The 23,655-nt window shown below is 45.1% G+C and overlaps 2 protein-coding genes across 4 annotated transcripts in view; one reads left to right on the forward strand and one right to left on the reverse strand.

The window, feature by feature from the left end:
• LOC121559228 (zinc finger protein 513-like) overlaps window positions 1-13,281 on the forward strand; it is a 55,094-nt gene extending 41,813 nt beyond the window's left edge. For all 3 annotated transcript variants that reach the window (XM_045216027.1, XM_041872512.2, XM_041872514.2), the window contains 2 exons: window positions 5,959-6,771; window positions 9,411-13,281. In XM_045216027.1, coding sequence (XP_045071962.1) covers window positions 5,959-6,771; window positions 9,411-10,336 — 1,739 coding nt within the window. In that variant the 3' untranslated portion in view covers window positions 10,337-13,281. The remainder of the gene's footprint in view (window positions 1-5,958; window positions 6,772-9,410) is intronic.
• A 5,509-nt stretch (window positions 13,282-18,790) lies between these two features.
• On the reverse strand, window positions 18,791-23,649 carry LOC123485138 (sorting nexin-17-like). Its single transcript, XM_045216026.1, has 3 exons — window positions 23,386-23,649; window positions 20,735-20,776; window positions 18,791-19,367 (listed from the first exon to the last, which is right to left on the reverse strand). The coding sequence occupies exons 1-3, from the start codon at window positions 23,524-23,526 to the stop codon at window positions 19,248-19,250; spliced, it is 303 nt and encodes a 100-aa protein (XP_045071961.1). The 5' UTR covers window positions 23,527-23,649; the 3' UTR covers window positions 18,791-19,247.
• Between the last annotated feature and the right edge of the window lie 6 nt (window positions 23,650-23,655).

Below are 23,655 nucleotides of genomic sequence, written 5' to 3' on the forward strand. Positions count from 1 at the left end.
TCATGTATCCCCTCCTCCCTCCTGTTGTGTAGAGATGGGTTCTCAGTCTGTATCATGTATCCCCTCCTCCCTCCTGTTGTGTAGAGATGGGTTCTCAGTCTGTAACATGTATCCTCCTCCCTCCTGTTGTGTAGAGATGGGTTCTCAGTCTGTATCATGTATCCCTCCTCCCTCCTGTTGTGTAGAGATGGGTTCTCAGTCTGTATCATGTATCCCCTCCCCTCCTGTTGTGTAGAGATGGGTTCTCAGTCTGTATCATGTATCCCCTCCTCCCTCCTGTTGTGTAGAGATGGGTTCTCAGTCTGTATCATGTATCCCCTCCTCCCTCCTGTTGTGTAGAGATGGGTTCTCAGTCTGTATCATGTATCCCTCCCTCCTGTTGTGTAGAGATGGGTTCTCAGTCTGTAACATGTATCCCCTCCCTCCTGTTGTGTAGAGATGGGTTCTCAGTCTGTAACATGTATCCCCTCCTCCCTCCTGTTGTGTAGAGATGGGTTCTCAGTCTGTATCATGTATCCTCCCTCCTGTTGTGTAGAGATGGGTTCTCAGTCTGTATCATGTACCTCCTCCCTCCTGTTGTGTAGAGATGGGTTCTCAGTCTGTATCATGTATCCCTTCCTCCTGTTGTGTAGAGATGGGTTCTCAGTCTGTATCATGTATCCTCCCCTCCTGTTGTGTAGAGATGGGTTCTCAGTCTGTATCATGTATCCCCCTCCTGTTGTGTAGAGATGGGTTCTCAGTCTGTATCATGTCCCTCCTGTTGTGTAGAGATGGGTTCTCAGTCGTATAACATGTATCCCCTCCTGTTGTGTAGAGATGGGTTCTCAGTCTGTATCATGTATCCCCTCCTCCCTCCTGTTGTGTAGAGATGGGTTCTCAGTCTGTATCATGTATCCCCTCCTCCCTCCTGTTGTGTAGAGATGGGTTCTCAGTCTGTATCATGTATCCCCTCCTCCCTCCTGTTGTGTAGAGATGGGTTCTCAGTCTGTAACATGTATCTACCTCCCCTCCTGTTGTGTAGAGATGGGTTCTCAGTCTGTATCATGTATCCCCTCCTGTTGTGTAGAGATGGGTTCTCAGTCTGTATCATGTATCTCCCTCCTGTTGTGTAGAGATGGGTTCTCAGTCTGTATCATGTATCCCCTCCCCCTCCTGTTGTGTAGAGATGGGTTCTCAGTCTGTATCATGTATCCTCCTCCCTCCTGTTGTGTAGAGATGGGTTCTCAGTCTGTATCATGTATCCCTCTCCCTCCTGTTGTGTAGAGATGGGTTCTCAGTCTGTATCATGTATCCCTCCTGTTGTGTAGAGATGGGTTCTCAGTCTGTATCATGTATCTCCCTCCTGTTGTGTAGAGATGGGTTCTCAGTCTGTATCATGTATCTCCCCTCCTGTTGTGTAGAGATGGGTTCTCAGTCTGTATCATGTATCCCTCCCTCCTGTTGTGTAGAGATGGGTTCTCAGTCTGTATCATGTATCTCCCTCCTGTTGTGTAGAGATGGGTTCTCAGTCTGTATCATGTATCCCCTCCTCCCTCCTGTTGTGTAGAGATGGGTTCTCAGTCTGTATCATGTATCCCCTCCTGTTGTGTAGAGATGGGTTCTCAGTCTGTAACATGTATCCCCCTCCTGTTGTGTAGAGATGGGTTCTCAGTCTGTATCATGTATCCCCTCCTCCCTCCTGTTGTGTAGAGATGGGTTCTCAGTCTGTATCATGTATCCCCTCCTCCCTCCTGTTGTGTAGAGATGGGTTCTCAGTCTGTATCATGTATCCCCTCCTCCCTCCTGTTGTGTAGAGATGGGTTCTCAGTCTGTATCATGTATCCCCCTCCTCCCTCCTGTTGTGTAGAGATGGGTTCTCAGTCTGTATCATGTATCTACCTCCTGTTGTGTAGAGATGGGTTCTCAGTCTGTATCATGTATCCCCTCCTCCCTCCTGTTGTGTAGAGATGGGTTCTCAGTCTGTAACATGTATCCCCTCCTGTTGTGTAGAGATGGGTTCTCAGTCTGTATCATGTATCCCCTCCCTCCTGTTGTGTAGAGATGGGTTCTCAGTCTGTATCATGTATCCTCCCTCCTGTTGTGTAGAGATGGGTTCTCAGTCTGTATCATGTATCCCCCTCCTGTTGTGTAGAGATGGGTTCTCAGTCTGTATCATGTATCTCCCTCCTGTTGTGTAGAGATGGGTTCTCAGTCTGTAACATGTATCCCCTCCTCCCTCCTGTTGTGTAGAGATGGGTTCTCAGTCTGTATCATGTATCCCCTCCTCCCTCCTGTTGTGTAGAGATGGGTTCTCAGTCTGTATCATGTATCCCCTCCTGTTGTGTAGAGATGGGTTCTCAGTCTGTAACATGTATCTACCTCCTGTTGTGTAGAGATGGGTTCTCAGTCTGTATCATGTATCCCCTCCTCCCTCCTGTTGTGTAGAGATGGGTTCTCAGTCTGTATCATGTATCCCCTCCTGTTGTGTAGAGATGGGTTCTCAGTCTGTATCATGTATCCCCTCCTGTTGTGTAGAGATGGGTTCTCAGTCTGTATCATGTATCCCCTCCTGTTGTGTAGAGATGGGTTCTCAGTCTGTATCATGTATCCCCTCCTCCCTCCTGTTGTGTAGAGATGGGTTCTCAGTCTGTATCATGTATCCCCTCCTCCCTCCTGTTGTGTAGAGATGGGTTCTCAGTCTGTAACATGTATCCCTCCTCCCTCCTGTTGTGTAGAGATGGGTTCTCAGTCTGTATCATGTATCCCCTCCTCCCTCCTGTTGTGTAGAGATGGGTTCTCAGTCTGTATCATGTATCCCCTCCTGTTGTGTAGAGATGGGTTCTCAGTCTGTATCATGTATCCTCCCCCCTCCTGTTGTGTAGAGATGGGTTCTCAGTCTGTATCATGTATCCCCTCCTCCCTCCTGTTGTGTAGAGATGGGTTCTCAGTCTGTAACATGTATCCCCTCCTCCCTCCTGTTGTGTAGAGATGGGTTCTCAGTCTGTAACATGTATCCCCTCCTCCCTCCTGTTGTGTAGAGATGGGTTCTCAGTCTGTATCATGTATCCCCTCCTGTTGTGTAGAGATGGGTTCTCAGTCTGTATCATGTATCCCTCCTCCCTCCTGTTGTGTAGAGATGGGTTCTCAGTCTGTATCATGTATCTCCTCCCTCCTGTTGTGTAGAGATGGGTTCTCAGTCTGTAACATGTATCCCCTCCTCCCTCCTGTTGTGTAGAGATGGGTTCTCAGTCTGTATCATGTATCCCCTCCTGTTGTGTAGAGATGGGTTCTCAGTCTGTATCATGTATCCCCTCCTGTTGTGTAGAGATGGGTTCTCAGTCTGTAACATGTATCTCCCTCCTGTTGTGTAGAGATGGGTTCTCAGTCTGTATCATGTATCCCCTCCTCCCTCCTGTTGTGTAGAGATGGGTTCTCAGTCTGTATCATGTATCCCCTCCTCCCTCCTGTTGTGTAGAGATGGGTTCTCAGTCTGTATCATGTATCCCCTCCTCCCTCCTGTTGTGTAGAGATGGGTTCTCAGTCTGTAACATGTACCTCCTCCCTCCTGTTGTGTAGAGATGGGTTCTCAGTCTGTATCATGTATCTCCCCTCCTGTTGTGTAGAGATGGGTTCTCAGTCTGTATCATGTATCCCCTCCTCCCTCCTGTTGTGTAGAGATGGGTTCTCAGTCTGTATCATGTATCCCCCTCCCTCCTGTTGTGTAGAGATGGGTTCTCAGTCTGTATCATGTATCCCCCTCCTGTTGTGTAGAGATGGGTTCTCAGTCTGTATCATGTATCCTCCCCCTCCTGTTGTGTAGAGATGGGTTCTCAGTCTGTATCATGTATCCCCTCCTCCCCTCCTGTTGTGTAGAGATGGGTTCTCAGTCTGTATCATGTATCTACCTCCTGTTGTGTAGAGATGGGTTCTCAGTCTGTATCATGTATCCCCTCCACCCCCCTGTTGTGTAGAGATGGGTTCTCAGTCTGTATCATGTATCCACCTCCCTCCTGTTGTGTAGAGATGGGTTCTCAGTCTGTATCATGTATCCCCTCCTGTTGTGTAGAGATGGGTTCTCAGTCTGTATCATGTATCCCCTCCTCCCTCCTGTTGTGTAGAGATGGGTTCTCAGTCTGTATCATGTATCCCCTCCTCCCTCCTGTTGTGTAGAGATGGGTTCTCAGTCTGTATCATGTATCCCCTCCCTCCTGTTGTGTAGAGATGGGTTCTCAGTCTGTATCATGTATCCCCTCCTGTTGTGTAGAGATGGGTTCTCAGTCTGTATCATGTATCCCCTCCTGTTGTGTAGAGATGGGTTCTCAGTCTGTATCATGTATCCCCTCCTCCCTCCTGTTGTGTAGAGATGGGTTCTCAGTCTGTATCATGTATCTACCTCCTGTTGTGTAGAGATGGGTTCTCAGTCTGTATCATGTATCCCCTCCTACCTCCTGTTGTGTAGAGATGGGTTCTCAGTCTGTATCATGTATCCCCTCCTGTTGTGTAGAGATGGGTTCTCAGTCTGTATCATGTATCCCCCTCCCTCCTGTTGTGTAGAGATGGGTTCTCAGTCTGTATCATGTATCCCCTCCTACCTCCTGTTGTGTAGAGATGGGTTCTCAGTCTGTATCATGTATCCCCTCCTCCCTCCTGTTGTGTAGAGATGGGTTCTCAGTCTGTATCATGTATCCTCTACCTCCTGTTGTGTAGAGATGGGTTCTCAGTCTGTATCATGTATCCCTCCTCCCTCCTGTTGTGTAGAGATGGGTTCTCAGTCTGTATCATGTATCCCCTCCTCCCTCCTGTTGTGTAGAGATGGGTTCTCAGTCTGTAACATGTATCCCTCCTCCCTCCTGTTGTGTAGAGATGGGTTCTCAGTCTGTATCATGTATCCCCTCTCCCTCCTGTTGTGTAGAGATGGGTTCTCAGTCTGTAACATGTATCCACCTCCCTCCTGTTGTGTAGAGATGGGTTCTCAGTCTGTATCATGTATCTACCTCCTGTTGTGTAGAGATGGGTTCTCAGTCTGTATCATGTATCCCCTCCTCCCTCCTGTTGTGTAGAGATGGGTTCTCAGTCTGTATCATGTATCCCCTCCTCCCCTCCTGTTGTGTAGAGATGGGTTCTCAGTCTGTATCATGTATCCCCTCCTGTTGTGTAGAGATGGGTTCTCAGTCTGTATCATGTATCCCCCTACCTCCTGTTGTGTAGAGATGGGTTCTCAGTCTGTATCATGTATCCTCCCTCCTGTTGTGTAGAGATGGGTTCTCAGTCTGTATCATGTATCCCCTCCTCCCCTCCTGTTGTGTAGAGATGGGTTCTCAGTCTGTATCATGTATCCCCTCCTGTTGTGTAGAGATGGGTTCTCAGTCTGTATCATGTATCCCCTCCCTCCTGTTGTGTAGAGATGGGTTCTCAGTCTGTATCATGTATCCCCCCTCCTGTTGTGTAGAGATGGGTTCTCAGTCTGTATCATGTATCCCTCCCTCCTGTTGTGTAGAGATGGGTTCTCAGTCTGTATCATGTATCCCTCCCTCCTGTTGTGTAGAGATGGGTTCTCAGTCTGTATCATGTATCCCCTCCTCCCTCCTGTTGTGTAGAGATGGGTTCTCAGTCTGTATCATGTATCCCCTCCTCCCTCCTGTTGTGTAGAGATGGGTTCTCAGTCTGTATCATGTATCTCCCCTCCTGTTGTGTAGAGATGGGTTCTCAGTCTGTATCATGTATCCACCTCCCTCCTGTTGTGTAGAGATGGGTTCTCAGTCTGTATCATGTATCCTCCTCCCTCCTGTTGTGTAGAGATGGGTTCTCAGTCTGTATCATGTATCCCCTCCTGTTGTGTAGAGATGGGTTCTCAGTCTGTATCATGTATCCCCTCCTGTTGTGTAGAGATGGGTTCTCAGACTGTATCATGTCTTTTGATAGTGTATTTAACCCTGTGACTGTGAGGATTCATCATAAGTGTTTTTTTCTGCCTTTTAGACTCTGTATCGGCTGAGATCGGCTTCTCTGTGTACCCTCTGGGTGATGAGGAAGAGGGTTGTGTCTACCGCCGTCTTAGTATGGAGGGCGACGCAGACGACCCCCGCACCGCCACCGAGAGCTGCAGGGACCAGGGAGACGGTCCAGCCTCCCAGCCCGACCTCGAGGCCCCCTTCCCCCCCTACCTGTCCTGCCGGGGCTGTGGCCTGGACCTGGTGGGACCCTACTGCCACCGGTGCTGCAAGGGAGGAGGAGGAGGAGGGGAATTCAGCGCCGCGTTTGGCGGCTTTCGCTCCGGTTCGCGGTCACAAGCGGACGATAGCGAGGAAGGAGGGGACGACAACTCGATGATGGGTGACGACGGCCCGTCGTCCAAGCTCCACTCCTGCCAGCTGTGTGGGTTCTCCTCCCGCTACGCCAACCACGTCAAGAGGCACATGAAGACTCACAACGGGGAGAAGCCGTACCACTGCCCCCTGTGTACCTACGCCTCAGCCCAGCTGGTCAACCTGCAGAGACACCTGAGGATTCACACTGGGGAGAAACCATACAGGTGTGACCGCTGCTCCTTCGCCTGCAGTTCCCTAGGCAACCTGAAGAGGCATCAGAGGATGCATGTGGCTGGACAGGAAGCAGTTAGACCTGCCTGCGGTCCTTCTATTGGTCCCTCTGCCGGTGTCCATCCTGCTATTGGTCCCTCTGCCGGTGGCCATCCTGCTATTGGTCCCTCTGCCGTTGGCCCTCCTCTTATTGGTCCTCCTGCTAGTGGGCATGGTCTTAAGAGGAAGGAGGAGCCCAGTGCTTCAGCTGAAGGTATTTTTCAACTACACTGAACAAAAATATAAAAGCAACATGCAACAATTTCAAATATTTTACTGAGTTACAGTTCATATAAGGAAATCAGTCAATTGAAATAAATTAATTAGGCCCTAATCTATGGATTTCACATGACTGGTAATACAGATATGCATCTGTTGGTCACAGATACTTTTTTTTTTTTTTTTTTAAGGTAGGGGAGTGGATCAGAAAACCAGTCAGTATCTGGTGTGACCACCGTTTGACTCATGCAGCGCTACACATCTCCTTCGCATAGAGTTGATCAGGCTGTTGATTGTGGAATGTGGAATGTTGTCCCACTCCTCTTCAATGGCTGTGCGAAGTTGCTGGATATTGGCCGGAACTGGAACATGCTGTTGTCCACGTCGGTCCAGAGCATCCCAAACATGCTCAATGGGTGACATGTCTGGTGAGTATGCAGGCCATGGAAGAACTGGGACATTTTCAGCATCCAGGAATGGTGTACAGATCCTTGCGACATGGGGCCGTGCGTTATCATGCTGAAACATGAGGTGATGGCGGCGGATGAATGGCACGACAATGGGCCTCAGGATCTCGTCACGGTATCTCTGTGCGTTGAAATTGCCATCGATAAAATGCAATTGTGTTCGTTGTCCGTAGCTTATGCCTGCCCATACCATAACCCCACCGCCACCATGGGGCACTCTGTTCACATCAGCAAACTGCTCACCCCCACGACGCCATACACGCTGTCTGCCATTTGCCCGGTACAGTTAAAACCGGGATTCATCCATGAAGAGCACACTTCTCCAACGTGCCAGTGGCCATGGAAGGTGAGCCTTTGCCCACTGAAGTCGGTTACGACGCCGAACTGCAGTCAGGTCAAGACCCTGGTGAGGACGACGAGCACACAGATGAGCTTCCCTGAGACGGTTTCTGACAGTTTGTGCAGAAATTCTTCAGTTGTTTAATCAGCTTCTTGATATGCCGCACCTGTCAGGTGGATGGATTATCTTGGCAAAGGAGAAATGCTCACTAACAGGGATGTAAACAACTTTGTGCACAAAATTTGAGAGAAATAAGCTTTTTGTGCATATGGAACATTTCAGGGATTTTTTGTTTCCAGCTCATGAAACATGGGGAAAATGTGAATTAAAGATTTAGGCCTGTATCAGTTCTTAAAGACCATTTGGAACTTTAAAGATGTTTTCCCTCATCAATCTACACACAATACCCCATAATAAAAAAGCAAAAACAGGTTTTTAGAAATTTTTGCAAATGTATTAAAAATCAAAAAAACAGATATAACATTTACATAAGTATTCAGACCCTTTACTCAGTACTTTGTTGAAGCACCTTTGGCAGCGATTACAGCCTAGAGTCTTCTTGGGTATGACGCTACAAGCTTGGCACACCTGTATTTGGGGAGTTTCTCCCATTCTTCTCTGCAGAACCTCTCAAGCTCTGTCAGGTTGGATGGGGAGCGTCGGCTCTGGCTGGGGCACACAAAGACATTCAGAGACTTGTCCCAAAGCCACTCCTGAGTGCTCTGGAGCAGGGATCTCTCTGTACTTTGCTCTGTTCATCTTTCCCTCAATCCTGACTAGTCTCCCAGTCCATGCCGCTGAAAAATATCCCCACAGCATGATGCTGCCAGCACAATGCTTCACCGTAGGGATGGTGCCAGGTTTTCTCCAGACGTGATGCTTGGCATTCAGGCAAAATAGTTCAATCTTGGTTTCATCAGACCAGAGAATCTTGTTTCTCATGGTCTGAGAGTCCTTTAGGTGCCTTTTGGCAAACTCCAAGCGGGCTGTCATGTTCCTTTTACTGAGGAGTGGCTTCCGTCTGGCCACTCTACCATAAAGGCCTGATTGGTGGAGTGCTGCAGAGATGGTTGTCCTTCTGGAAGTTTCTCCCATCTCCACAGAGGAACTCTGGAGCTCTGTCAGAGTGACCATCGGGTTCTTGGTAACCTCCCTGACCAAGGCCTTCTCCCCGATTTCTCAGTTTGGCCGGGCGGCCAGCTCTAGGAAGATTCTTGGTGGTTCCAAACTTCTTCCATTTAAGAAAGATGGAGGCCACTGTTCTTGGGGACCTTCAATGCTGCAGATATGTTTTGGTAACCTTCCCCAGATCTGTGCCTCGACACAATGCTGTCTCGGAGCTCTACGGCCAATTCCTTCAACCTCAGGGCTTGTTTTTTGCTCTGACATGCACTGTCAACTGTGGGACCTTATATAGACAGGTGTGTGCCTTTCCAAATCATGTCCAATCAATTGAATTTACCACAGGTGTACTCCAAGTTGTGGAAACATCTCAAGGATGATCAATGGAAACAGGATGCACATGAGCTCAATTTCGTGTCTCATAGCAAAGGGTCTGAATACTTATGTAAATAAGGTATGTTTTTTATTTTTAAATGTGCAAAAATGTCTAAACCTGTTTTCGCTTCGTCATTATGGGGTATTGTGTGTAGATTGAATATATATATATTATTATTTTTTTCTTTACATAATTTTAGAATAAGGCTGTAACGTAACAAAGTGGAAAAAGTAAAAGTGTCTGAATACTTTCCGAATGCTCTGTGTGTGCGATAACAGCTTTTTTTCAACTGAATTGACTAATTTTGCCCACCTCTGCTCTGATTTCAGAAGCTGTGAGGCCTGATCTAAACCTCCACAATAGAGACTACCTGCCACGCTACAGCCGACCAAGCAGACCACTGGAGCAACAGCTCCCTGACCACCAGCCCCCAAGACTTGAGGCCCCTGGCTGCGGGCCTGGACTTGGGGCTAGGGTCGGAGCTGGGACTAAGTCTGGGCCTGTGGTGGGAGTGAAGTCAGAGGACTCTCTCCCTCCTCTCCTCTTCCCCTTCACCTGTCGTCTCTGTGGTATCCCCCTGGAGGACGAGGACGGTTCCACCGCCCAGATCTGTGCCAAGTGCACCCTGGACATGCTGACCAAGAACTCATCCGGGCCCAACAGCCCCGGGGAGCGCGGGGACAAGGTCTACACCTGCAGCGCCTGTCCCTTCCTCACCCACTACCCCAACCACCTGGCGCGACACATGAAGACACACAGCGGCGAGAAGCCCTACAAGTGCCCTCAGTGCGACTACGCCTCCGCCCACTTCGACAACCTGAAACGCCACCACAGAGTCCACACGGGCGAGAAGCCCTACAAGTGCCACCTGTGTGACTACGCCTGTGGCAACCTGGCTAACTTAAAACGGCACCAGCGGGTCCACTCGGGCGCCAAGCCGTTCCAGTGCGAGGTGTGCAGCTACAGCTGTAACCAGAGCATGAACCTGAAGAGACACATGCTGAGACACACGGGCGAGAAGCCCTACAAATGCCAGGAGTGTGGCTACACCACGGGACACTGGGACAACTACAAACGCCACCAGAAGAAACATGGCCTCGCCACCGACGGATGGGTCAAAGTTCAGATGGCGGGCGCCCACAAGGAAGAGGGGGGTGAGGAGGAAGAGGAGGAGGAGGAGGAGGAAGAAGAGAGGGTGGTGGGACAGCCGCAGAGGAAAGGAGGAGAGGTGATGATGCAGTACATGTCCAGATAGGAGAGGAACAGAGCTGTACCACAGAACATGAGATTGGAAAATAACAGCTACCAGCAAAATCTAGATTTTTTTTTGTATTGTAATTGTTTTTGTCAATGTTTTTTTTTTCCTGCAGCTGCTATGTAGAATCATGCACAATTGTAGAACATGGTGATTATTATTGGAATGTTTTGATGCCTTTGGACAGAAAGTAAGGAGGGTGAAGGAAGCTATACCGAGCCTCTGGTTGCAGCTGTGTTGCCAGGCGAATGGACTGGGATGAGGGTTCTACTTTAACGTTCCCCCCAAAATACTACCTGCATTCTCCACCATATGCTGTCCCCCCCAACAGTGGCCTACATATCCTAACTTCATTTTACATTATGCCTTACAACCCCTCTATAGTCTCTGCTTACCAGTCTACTATTCCAACCCCTCTATAGTCTCTACTTACCAGTCTACTATTCCAACCCCTCTATAGTCTCTACTTACCAGTCTACTATTCCAACTCCTCTATGCTTCCATCTTCTCTCCTCCGCAACCCCCCTATCTATCCCCATAATAACCCTCCTCAACCCCCCTATCTATCCCCATAATAACCCTCCTCAACCCCCATAATAACCCTCCTCAACCCCCATGTCTATCCCCATAATAACCCTCCTCAACCCCCATGTCTATCCCCATAATAACCCTCCTCAACCCCCATAATAACCCTCTTCAACCCCCATAATAACCCTCCTCAACCCCCATGTCTATCCCCATAATAACCCTCCTCAACCCCCCTATATATCCCAATAATAACCCTCCTCAACCCCCCTATCTATCCCCATAATAATCCTCCTCAACCCCCCATAATAACCCTCCTCAACCCCCATGTCTATCCCCATAATAACCCTCCTCAACCCCCATGTCTATCCCCATAATAACCCTCCTCAACCCCCATGTCTATCCCCATAATAACCCTCCTCAACCCCCATGTCTATCCCAATATCCCTCCTACTGTTATTCCTTGGGGCGCGTTCAGCAGGACACGTCTTGGAACCTTCGGATAGAAATGTACGTAGAACAAACATGCCTCTCTTCATGGAATTTCTATCTGCAACGTTTGGCTACTGAACCTGGCCCTGTTTGGCTAGTGAACCTGGCCCTGTTTGGCTAGTGAACCTGGCCCTATTTGGCTAGTGAACCTGGCCCCGTTTGGCTAGTGAACCTGGCCCTGTTTGGCTAGTGAACCTGGCCCTGTTTGGCTAGTGAACCTGGCCCTGTTTGGCTACTGAACCTGGCCCTGTTTGGCTACTGAACCTGGCCCTGTTTGGCTAGTGAACCTGGCCCCGTTTGGCTAGTGAACCTGGCCCCGTTTGGCTAGTGAACCTGGCCCCGTTTGGCTAGTGAACCTGGCCCCGTTTGGCTAGTGAACCTGGCCCCGTTTGGCTAGTGAACCTGGCCCCGTTTGGCTAGTGAACCTGGCCCCGTTTGGCTAGTGAACCTGGCCCCGTTTGGCTAGTGAACCTGGCCCCGTTTGGCTAGTGAACCTGGCCCCGTTTGGCTAGTGAACCTGGCCCTGTTTGGCTAGTGAACCTGGCCCCGTTTGGCTAGTGAACCTGGCCCTGTTAAGAAATGCCCTTCTGAAGGAGTGTTTGTGGACTTAGCCTGATCCCAGATCGGTTTGTGCTTTCTTGCTAACCAACTGCTGCCAAGACAGCACAAACAGATCTGGGACCAGGCTAGTGTAGTGTCAAAATGTGTTGCTGTGGAAACGCTCGCTGTGTTCATATGAACTGTGAAGTTAGCCCATTGTTACGTCCTCATGTCTGTTTTTACTTGAAGTAAGGATGCTTCCCTAATGGCACCCTGTTCCCCAAGGGGCCCTGGTTAAAGTAGTCCCTGTTCCCCAAGGGGCCCTGGTTAAAGTAGTGCCTGTTCCCCAAGAGGCCCTGGTTAAAGTAGTGCACTATAAAGGGGAAAAGGGTGACATTTGGGATGGAACCCAAGACGACACGTGAAGTTTTAAGCATGATCTGAGAAGTGTCAACTAAATGTATAGCGTTTTATATTTTTTTTGTGTGATTGTATTTCCTCATTAGAAGGGCATATTTTTTTATTATATATATACATATAGAACTTTTTCGTTTTTTCCTATCTTGAAGAATGTGACGTTAAGCTTGTTTATATGGGACAAATATACAAGGACCATGAACTTTACAAATCTTATCAAGTGAATTATTACTACTACTACTACTACTACTACTACTACTACTACTACTACTACTACTACTACTACTACTATATGCAGTTACATTATTTTCAGGTTTAAAATAAATGATGGAACATCGTTTGAAATGCATTGATTAGCCCTAGCCTGAAGCGTCATGTCTAGTGTAGAGAAATATTCTGTGTAGGTAGAAGATGGGTGTATTCATTCCGCCGATTGTTGCAAATGAAAACGGGGAGGGACCTACCTGAATTTGTCCAATAGAAACTGTTCTGGTCCTTTTTCAATTCAGGCAGTAAAATGAAATTCCAAATAATCCTGGCAGAATTACAGCCATTTGGTTTTGTTGTGTTTTAGAATGGGAGACATGTCTTTTTGTGTGTAAATGTTAAGACGTGTGCAGCGCTTAAAAAGGAAAGAGTCACTCATTTTGAATGTTATTGTTCATCTCTGAGCGACGTTCTATCGATTCCTGTGGTCGGTTTATGTTTTATATTGGGAGTTATTCAAACTACAGAAATACAGCTGGTATGACAAGTTTTGCATCAAACATGAAATGGCTCCGGGAATCGATAGAACATCGCTCGGAGAGGCAACAAAAAAAACAAGTCAAAATGGGTTAATCTTTCTTTTTATTAAGGCCATGTTAAGCTCTACCTACATACAGTCCCCGAGTGTAACAATACTTCTTATGCAGTGCTTTCATAATTGCCTTAAGTATTTTGAAATAAACACATGGACTTTGTTCACTCAGTGTGAGATTAGACTGCTTTTTTTACTTTACGTAAAGTTTGTCTTTATGCTGATTGGTCCTTTTTGACTGAAATAACCAGAGACGTTTCCCCATTACTGACACAGGAGGGCATCATTGTTTAAGTCAGAACTAGCCGTGGATTCAAAAGGCCCCACTGTCGACAAGCTCATTGTACTTGGACTTTTCATAAGTCATTTATGCTCGAGTAAACGTCGGCAGCGTTTAACATGAACGCAATCCTTGCCGTGTCAGTAATTGCCCACGACAGGGTCAAGTTTAACCGAGTCCCCAACGTTCTAGCCTAATAACACAAACCAACTGAGAACTGTTGTTATTTGGCAACTATACATTTATTCAACTCCAGGACTTCGCTTATCCAATTGATTTGTTCTTTAACAGTATAATACAGCGCCCGAAAACAGACTCACCTGACAGGCTTCATATTGGCATACTCAAGATACTGAATGGTATATAAAAATCGGGGCTCTGGTCGAAAGTAGTGCACTATATAGGGAATAGGGTGCCATTCTCTGGTCTAAAGTAGTGCACTATATAGGGAATAGGGTGCCATTCTCTGGTCTAAAGTAGTGCACTATATAGGGAATAGGGTGCCATTCTCTGGTCTAAAGTAGTGCACTATATAGGGAATAGGGTGCCATTCTCTGGCCTAAAGTAGTGCACTATATAGGGAATAGGGTGCCATTTGGGATGCAGATCCAGAGTATCTTAGCCTCTGTGACAGAACATTGAAGAGAGAAACATTTAAATATTTGCGTTCCAAATGGCACACTATCCCCACATCTAGTGCACTACTTTTCACCAGGCCCCATAGGACTCTGGTCAAAAGTAGTGCACTATATAGGGAACACTGTAGGGTGCCCGTTTGGGTAAACAACCGAACATCATTCTTTACGCAGAACATCCATCCATTCTAGCTGACCAATAAGAGCACAGTCAATAGGTTTGCATTCATTTTACTTGACATTGTGGTACATTTTGATCTTAACAGCAGGTTGAGATCCCATGAATTCATCCTCCTCCTCTTAGCCTGGTGCTCCCTGATGTGTGTGCTGTATACAGTGGGGGAAAAATAGTATTTAGTCAGCCACCAATTGTGCAAGTTCTCCCACTTAAAAAGATGAGAGGCCTGTAATTTTCATCATAGGTACACGTCAACTATGACAGACAAAATGAGAAAGATAATCCAGAAAATCACATTGTAGGATTTTTAATTTATTTATTTGCAAATTATGGTGGAAAATAAGTATTTGGTCACCTACAAACAAGCAAGATTTCTTGCTCTCACAGACCTGTAACTTCTTCTTTAAGAGGCTCCTCTGTCCTCCACTCGTTACCTGTATTAATGGCACCTGTTTGAACTTGTTATCAGTATAAAAGACACCTGTCCACAACCTCAAACAGTCACACTCCAAACTCCACTATGGCCAAGACCAAAGAGCTGTCAAAGGACACCAGAAACAAAATTGTAGACCTGCACCAGGCTGGGAAGACTGAATCTGCAATAGGTAAGCAGCTTGGTTTGAAGAAATCAACAGTGGGAGCAATTATTAGGAAATGGAAGACATACAAGACCACTGATAATCTCCCTCGATCTGGGGCTCCACGCAAGGTCTCACCCCGTGGGGTCAAAATGATCACAAGAACGGTGAGCAAAAATCCCAGAACCACACGGGGGGACCTAGTGAATGACCTGCAGAGAGCTGGGACCAAAGTAACAAAGCCTACCATCAGTAACACACTACGCCGCCAGGGACTCAAATCCTGCAGTGCCAGACGTGTCCCTCTGCTTAAGCCAGTACATGTCCAGGCCCGTCTGAAGTTTGCTAGAGTGCATTTGGATGATCCAGAAAAGGATTGGGAGAATGTCATATGGTCAGATGAAACCAAAATATAACTTTTTGGTAAAAACTCAACTCGTCGTGTTTGGAGGACAAATAATGCTGAGTTGCATCCAAAGAACACCATACCTACTGTGAAGCAAGGGGGTGGAAACATCATGCTTTGGGGCTGTCTTTCTGCAAAGGGACCAGGACGACTGATCCGTGTAAAGGAAAGAATGAATTTTGAGTGAAAACCTCCTTCCATCAGCAAGGGCATTGAATATGAAACGTGGCTGGGTCTTTCAGCATGACCCCAAACACACCGCCCGGGCAGCGAAGGAGTGGCTTCGTAAGAAGCATTTCAAGGTCCTGGAGTGGCCTAGCCAGTCTCCAGATCTCAACCCCATAGAAAATCTTTGGAGGGAGTTGAAAGTCCGTGTTGCCCAGCAACAGCCCCAAAACATCACTGCTCTAGAGGAGATCTGCATGGAGGAATGGGCCAAAATAGCAGCAACAGTGTGTGAAAACCTTGTGAAGACTTACAGAAAACGTTTGACCTGTGTCATTGCCAACAAAGGGTATATAACAAAGTATTGAGAAACTTTGGTTATTGACCAAATACTTATTTTCCACCATAATTTGCAAATAAATTCATAAAAAATCCTACAATGTGATTTTCTGGAAAAAAAATTCTCATTTTGTCAGTCATAGTTGACGTGTACCTATGATGAAAATTACAGGCCTCTCTCATCTTTTTAAGTGGGAGAACTTGCACAATTGGTGGCTGACTAAATACTTTTTTCCCCCACTGTAGCTCAATGACCATATGGGTTTTTGGATATTCCTGTAGCTTCCTCTCAACTTTCACTAGTAGGCTATTCAAGCTAGTCTCCTGTTACCACAAGTCAACGAGAGGGAAAAGCCTGGAGGTAATGTTGAAGCTTTCAAATGGGAATGACATTTTAACAAAATGGTGGAAATAAAGAAAATGTTTCCTATAGACTTCCATCTGTGTCCTGACAAGAGATCACAGAAACTCTGTTTCAAATATGCACCTTCATCACAATCCTCCTCTCGGAGATGATTGCCACAATGTTTATTTTCAAATACAAATTGAAATTAAGCAAATGTCCCACAAACCCCAAAAAACGTGGTTTGTCAAAATAAGATAATTAACACAAATCAGATGTGGGACTTGGAAACACTTTTCATACTAACTGAATTTCTGTAAACAATGATAAATGTAATTTATTGAATCTTTTGTACAGCTTAGATTACGTTTGATTACAATAAAAATCAGAGCCATGTGTTTAGAGAGTTGGGCCATTGAGGTTCCTGCATTATGATGCATTTACATGACATGTTAGAATCCCCATTAACGTTACATGGGGAATATTTAAATAATGCTATGAAACTGAATGTCTAGAATTAGAATATAAAACATGATAGTTGGCCCAACTCTACATATATGGCTCTGAAATAAACTATTGATGATACAGATATTATTAGTAAATGTTCAAAATGCTTTTTCTTAATTGCATGTACATATATAAAAAGTGACTTCATACCATTTTTTTTTTTTTTTTTTTTTATGATTATTTTGTGCAAAATGCTTTAGTAAACTATAATTTTGGCATTTATGAGAACTCTTAAATTGGTTGAAACAAAAAAAGGGAAAGAGAACTAAGAAATCATGGACAATTTCAAAACCCCCTTGGAAATATTCCATGGCTACGTCCCAATATATTGGGAATATCACTGGTCAAACCTCTGGTCTAAAGTAGTGCACTATATAGGGAATAGGGTGCCATTCTCTGGTCTAAAGTAGCGCACTATATAGGGAATAGGGTGCCATTCTCTGGTCTAAAGTAGTGCACTATATAGGGAATAGGGTGCCATTCTCTGGTCTAAAGTAGTGCACTATATAGGGAATAGGGTGCCATTCTCTGGTCTAAAGTAGTGCACTATATAGGGAATAGGGTGCCATTCTCTGGTCTAAAGTAGTGCACTATATAGGGAATAGGGTGCCATTCTCTGGTCTAAAGTAGTGCACTATATAGGGAATAGGGTGCCATTCTCTGGTCTAAAGTAGTGCACTATATAGGGAATAGGGTGCCATTCTCTGGTCTAAAGTAGTGCACTATATAGGGAATAGCCATTCTCTGGTCTAAAGTAGTGCACTATATAGGGAATAGGGTGCCTTTTGGGACTCACACCATTATGTTTTTCGTGCCCCACATTACTTAATAAATATCCGTCGTCCATCTGTACTGCCGCGTTCAAGTGCTAGTCGGAACTCTGAAATGTCCGACTTGCTAACGGGTTGAACGCAGCACGTGTACAACTACAACCAGTTAGCAAAGTCGGACATTTCAGAGTTTCCTAGTTTCCACTAGCACGTGAACGCGGCATAATACTGTGCAAAATTATTGGTTCAGGAAGTGCAAGCAGTTCAGCCGAACCGACCCGACCAATCAAACAACGTCTCCTTCTGCAAGATTCTATCTGGCGAGCTCCAATTAGCTAAGGCTGATACGTGGTTGGTGAGTTGACCAATGGCAACCCAACGCTGGATTTTGGTGGACTAGAGGCAACGGGCAAAATTAAGGCGTTAAATTATAGTCTTACAGGCAAAAAAGCATGACCACACTTCCAACAGCGCTGGTGTGAATAGTAGGGGAGATCAATAACACAAAAATACCCTTCAAAATAAGTTCCTGAAAAACATACGTTTTTGGCACATCTGAACAGTTACATTGTGTGTATAAGTAATTTCACTAAGCAGTAACTCCAAATGACTGCAGTTTGAATAACGCGACTGATTTTCAACCCTTCTAAACAGCTCACGGCTCATTGGTTAACCAGCTTTCATTATCACTGTGTTAAAGCCTTCCTGCCTGGCTTCGGTCTCCTCTTGGTAATATGTTTTGGTTGTCAAAAAGGAAGAGAACCCATCTGAAGAGATAGAATTGACACCCTTTTTTTTTACAAAATCAGTTATCTGGTTTGTACCTTGGATTTCTGATGTGACAGAATAAAAAGTAAAACACTAAAATACACTTTGAATGCCACTGTGATGAAGACAAGGCTCCTTGTAGAATGAAGGAATGTGCTAATTTTTACAGAAGAAAGTAAATCTATGAAAGGCTGCTAAATAGCATAGAATATGGTCAAGAAGCGCAACACATCCATTGTCCATTCATGGGTAATTATGCTAATAGTAACACCTTCAAAAAGGACAGTAGCAAAGTCCTAGTTTAAACCACTTTCAGCTTAGATTGCGGTTTGAGATTTTTTCTAAATATTATTGACATTTATTAAGAAGATAGGGGAATTTTTTTTAAAAAAAAGTTGATTTTGACGGATTGCTGAACAAGAGGACGGGCAGTGAAAAACAATTAGATGTCTGTGAACCATTAGTACAGGCGAGTCTGATTAGCCTTTAGCCAGAGTCATTCATTTGTTACGGAGCATGGCTTTGCGTCCGTGGTTGCACCTTTACAATGCATATGAAACACTAGTCTGTAGCCCAAACCTTTACAAATAAAAAATACCTTTTTTACCAGAACAAAAATCAATACAAAAATTCTAGTGCATATTTGTGGGTTCTCTTAAAGGGTACACACACATTAACCATCATGAGTGAGGAACTATGAAAACTTTGAAAGTAGTTCAAAATAATCCCTATTTAATCTATAAAACACGTTTGTCACAGAAAATAGATGATTTGCAGTATGTTTCAGATGAGATGGAGGTCATTACCACCAACTAAATTAACAGGGATATTTTTAGGTGTGCCGCAGAATTATATCTCCCATCAAGGTGTGCCACGGTTTAAAAAAAAAGGTTGGGAACCACTGAGATAGATGGCTGTTTTGTCTGTGTCCCAAATGGCACCCTATTCACTATATAGTGCACTACACCAGGGCTCATAGGACTCTGGTCAAAAGTAGTGCACTGTATGTAATAGAGGGCCACTTGGGATGCAGACTTTATGAAGAGGATGAAACAAGAACACATGGTGGGCAGCAGACCCTCAGGCTACAATCTGGCAGAATCAGACAACCAACTCCTTTCTGCTTGGCTCAGCTCGGCTTGGAATCTTTGCGGGGGGGGGGGGAAATATTACAGGTCATCGTCCCCGATCCCCTCAAAGGCATAGTTGCCATGGAAATCGTTGCCGCTGACGTCGTTGGCCGAGTTGGAGGCGCTGATCCCTCTGAGTGACACAGAGCTCAGCTTGGTCTGAGAAGAGAGAGAGACAGGGGGGAGAGAAAGGGGGAGATGGGGGAGAGAAAGGGAGAGAGACAGAGGAGAGAAAGGGGGAGAGAGACCGAGAGAAGAGAAAGGGGGAGAGAGACCGAGAGGAGAGAAAGGGGGAGAGAGACAGAGAGGAGAGAAAGGGGGAGAGAGACAGAGAGGAGAGAAAGGGGGAGAGAGAGAGAAGAGAAAGGGGGAGAGAGAGAGAGAGAGAAGAGGAGAGAAGGGGAGAGAGACAGAGAGGAGAGAAAGGGGGGAGAGAGACAGAGGAGAGAAAGGGGGAGAGAGAGAGGGAGAGAAAGGGGGAGAGAGGAGAGAAAGGGGGAGAGAGAGACAGAGGAGAAAAAGGGGGGGAGAGAGAGAGGAGAGAAAGGGGGAGAGAGGAGAGAAAGAGAGCCAGAGAAATAAAGAGCAGATGGAGAGACAGGGTTAGAAACAGGGTTAGAAACAGGGTTGGAGCAACAGACACTTTATATTTCCATATTGACCCCTAGACACCTAAAGCAGACTGTATAGATATCCTCTGACTCACTGTTAATGGTGATTCTGATTCCCTGTTAATGATGATTCTGATTCCCTGTTAATGGTGATTCTGATTCCCTGTTAATGGTGATTCTGATTCCCTGTTAATGGTGATTCTGATTCCCTGTTAATGGTGATTCTGATTCCCTGTTAATGGTGATTCTGATTCCCTGTTAATGGTGATTCTGATTCCCTGTTAATGGTGATTCTGATTCCCTGTTAATGGTGATTCTGATTCCCTGTTAATGGTGATTCTGATTCCCTGTTAATGGTGATTCTGATTCCCTGTTAATGGTGATTATGATTCCCTGTTAATGATGATTCTGATTCCCTGTTAATGATGATTCTGATTCCCTGTTAATGGTGATTCTGATTCCCTGTTAATGGTGATTCTGATTCCCTGTTAATGGTGATTCTGATTCCCTGTTAATGTTGATTCTGATTCCCTGTTAATGGTGATTCTGATTCCCTGTTAATGGTGATTCTGATTCCCTGTTAATGGTGATTCTGATTCCCTGTTAATGATGATTCGGATTCCCTGTTAATGGTGATTCTGATTCCCTGTTAATGGTGATTCTGATTCCCTGTTAATGTTGATTATGATTTCCTGTTAATGGTGATTCTGATTCCCTGTTAATGATGATTCTGATTCCCTGTTAATGGTGATTCTGATTCCCTGTTAATGATGATTCTGATTCCCTGTTAATGGTGATTCTGATTCCCTGTTAATGGTGATTCTGATTCCCTGTTAATGATGATTCTATATGTAATTCTATGGACTCAACATTCAACCTGAGGCTTTTGGAGATCAAAGCAGAAGCGTTACTCACTGAGAGTTTGACAATCTGTTCTTGGTTTGGGTCAGGGGTGTCCTGCAGAGAAGACAAGAAGGAAAAACAATGTCCCAACATGTCAAAACTTGTTTCATTTTAACAGGGAAGACCTATTGAGACCTAGGACTCTTTTACAAATGCACCCTGCATATACACAACATAAATATACACATTATACCCAAACTATCTACACCTATATAGATCTATCTATCTATAGATGTATCTAAATCAAATGGGGCGAAGACAACAGGTGTAGACCTTACTGTGAAATGCTTACTTACAAGCCCTTCACCAACAATGCAGTTCAAGAAAAGGAAAAAATATTTAATGAATAAACTAAAGTAAAAAATAAAATGTAACACAATAAAATAACAATAACGAGGCTATATACAGGGGGTACCCGAGTCAACGTGTGACAGTTTCTTGGGCCTTCCTCTGACATCGCCTGGTATAGAGGTCCTGGGTAGCAGGAAGCTTGGCCCCAGTGATGTACTGGGCCGTACGCACTACCATCTATCTATCTATCCATCTATCCATCTATCCATCTATCCATCTATCTATCTATGGGTATGGATATGAGGTTATTTGTGATGTTTTATTTGTGCTTCCCATGACTGTGTTTTTGCATTTTAATATATACACTACCAGTTAAAAGTTTGCACACACCTACTCATTCAAGGGTTTTTCTTAATTTTTACTATTTTCTACATTGTAGAATAATAGTGAAGACATCAAAACTATGAAATAACACATATGGAATCGTGTAGTAACCAAAAAAGTGTTAAACAAATATATTTTATATTTCAGATTCTTCAAATAGCCACCCTTTGCCTTGATGACAGCTTTGCACACACTTGGCATTCTCTCAACCAGCTTTATGAGGTAATCACCTGGAATGCATTTCAATTAACAGGTGTGCCTTCTTAAAAGTTAATTTGTGGAATTTCTTTCCCTCTTAATGCGTTTGAGCCAATCAGTTGTGTTGTGACAAGGTAGGGGGGGTATACAGAAGATAGCCCTATTTGGTAAAAGACCAAGTCCATATTATGGCAAGAACAGCTCAAATAAGCAAAGAGAAATGACAGTCCATCATTACTTTAAGACATGAAGGTCAGTCAATACGAAACATTTCAAGAACTTTGAAAGTTTCTTCAAGTGCAGTCGCAAAAACCATCAAGCGCTATGATGAAACTGGCTCTCATGAGGACCGCCACAGGAATGGAAGACCCAGAGTTACCTCTGCTGCAGAGGATAAGTTCATTAGAGTTACCAGCCTCAGAAATTGCAGCCCAAATAAATGCTTCACAGAGTTCAAGTCACAGACACATCTCAACATCAACTGTTCAGAGGAGACTGTGTGAAACAGGCCTTCATTGTCGAATTGCTGCAAAGAAACCACTACAAAAGGACACCAATTAGAAGAAGACACTTGCTTGGGCCAAGAAACACGAGCAATGGACATTAGACCGGTGGAAATGTGTCCTTTGGTCTGGAGTCCAAATTTGAGATTTTTGGTTCCAACCGGCATGTCTTTGTGAGACGCGGTGTGGGTGAACGGATGATCTCTGCATGTGTATTTCCCACCGTAAAGCATGGAGGAGGTGGTGTTATGGTGTGGGGGTGCTTTGCTGGTGACTTATTTAGAATTCAAGGCACGCTTAACCAGCATGGCTACCACAGCATTCTGCAGCGATACGCCATCCTATCTGGTTTGGGCTTAGTGGGACAATCATTTGATTTTCAACAGGACAATGACCCAACACACCTCCAGGCTGTGTAAGGGCTATTTTACCAAGAAGGAGAGTGATGGAGTGCTGCATCAGATGACCTGGCCTCCACAATCCCCCGACCTCAACCAAATTGAGATGGTTTGGGATGAGTCGGACCGCAGAGTGAAGGAAAAGCAGCCAACAAGTGCTCAGCATATGTGGGAACTCCTTCAAGACTGTTGGAAAATCATTGCAGGTGAAGCTGGTTGAGAGAATACCAAGAGTGTGCAAAGCTGTCATCAAGGCAAAGGGTGACTATTTGAAGAATCTCAAATATAAAATATGTTTTGATTTGTTTAACTCTTTTTTTAGTTACTACATGATTTCATGTGTTATTTCATAGTTTTGATGTCTTCACTATTATTCTACAATGTAGAAAATAGTAAAAATGAAGAAAAACCCTGGAATGAGTAGGTGTGTCCAAACTTTTGACTGGTCCTGTATATTAAATGGTAATCTATATAGATATACATATCTATGTATCTATCTCTATATTAAAATATAAAAACACACTCATGGGAAGCACAAATAAAACATCACAAATCACCCAGAAAAACAGTTACATTCCTCCACAAATAAGTCCCCAATCAATACTTTAAACTGCCCGAATGACACCAGAACAAGATCAAAATGTATTTTGAATTTTGTTCCACCAATACGGTGCATTAAAAACTAACACCAGATCCTTCCCATTCAAACAGCCAAATGTTAGCCTGGGTTCCAGTCTGTTTAGCTATCGTTCCACTACTTGTCATGCATGAATGTTTGGTATGACACGGAGTACAAGGAGTGGAAACGTTAGCACAAATCAGGCTCCGGATTTCAAGCTAACAAAATGCCAATTTTATGATCATAGTCCCATGCAGTTCCTGTTCTCACCAGTAGAGGGGGGGATTTCACAGCTTGCTGACTTTCAGACCGGTGGAGGGAGCCGTTGGGACGTTTCCTCAGCATCTGCCAGAGATAACACACACACACACAGGGAAATGACAAACTGGTGTTCGAGGAGAGCTTAGACATGCTGGGTGTTATATGGACAGTGTGTCTGTACCATCACAAACAATACAACTACCAATAACTAGTGTCTGATAGTGTTGCTGCCCATATGGGAGTAGGACTGTGGGGCCCACACATACACACACAAACACA

Source organism: Coregonus clupeaformis, unplaced genomic scaffold (genome assembly GCF_020615455.1).
Source record: "Coregonus clupeaformis isolate EN_2021a unplaced genomic scaffold, ASM2061545v1 scaf0580, whole genome shotgun sequence".
Taxonomy (NCBI): domain Eukaryota; kingdom Metazoa; phylum Chordata; class Actinopteri; order Salmoniformes; family Salmonidae; genus Coregonus; species Coregonus clupeaformis.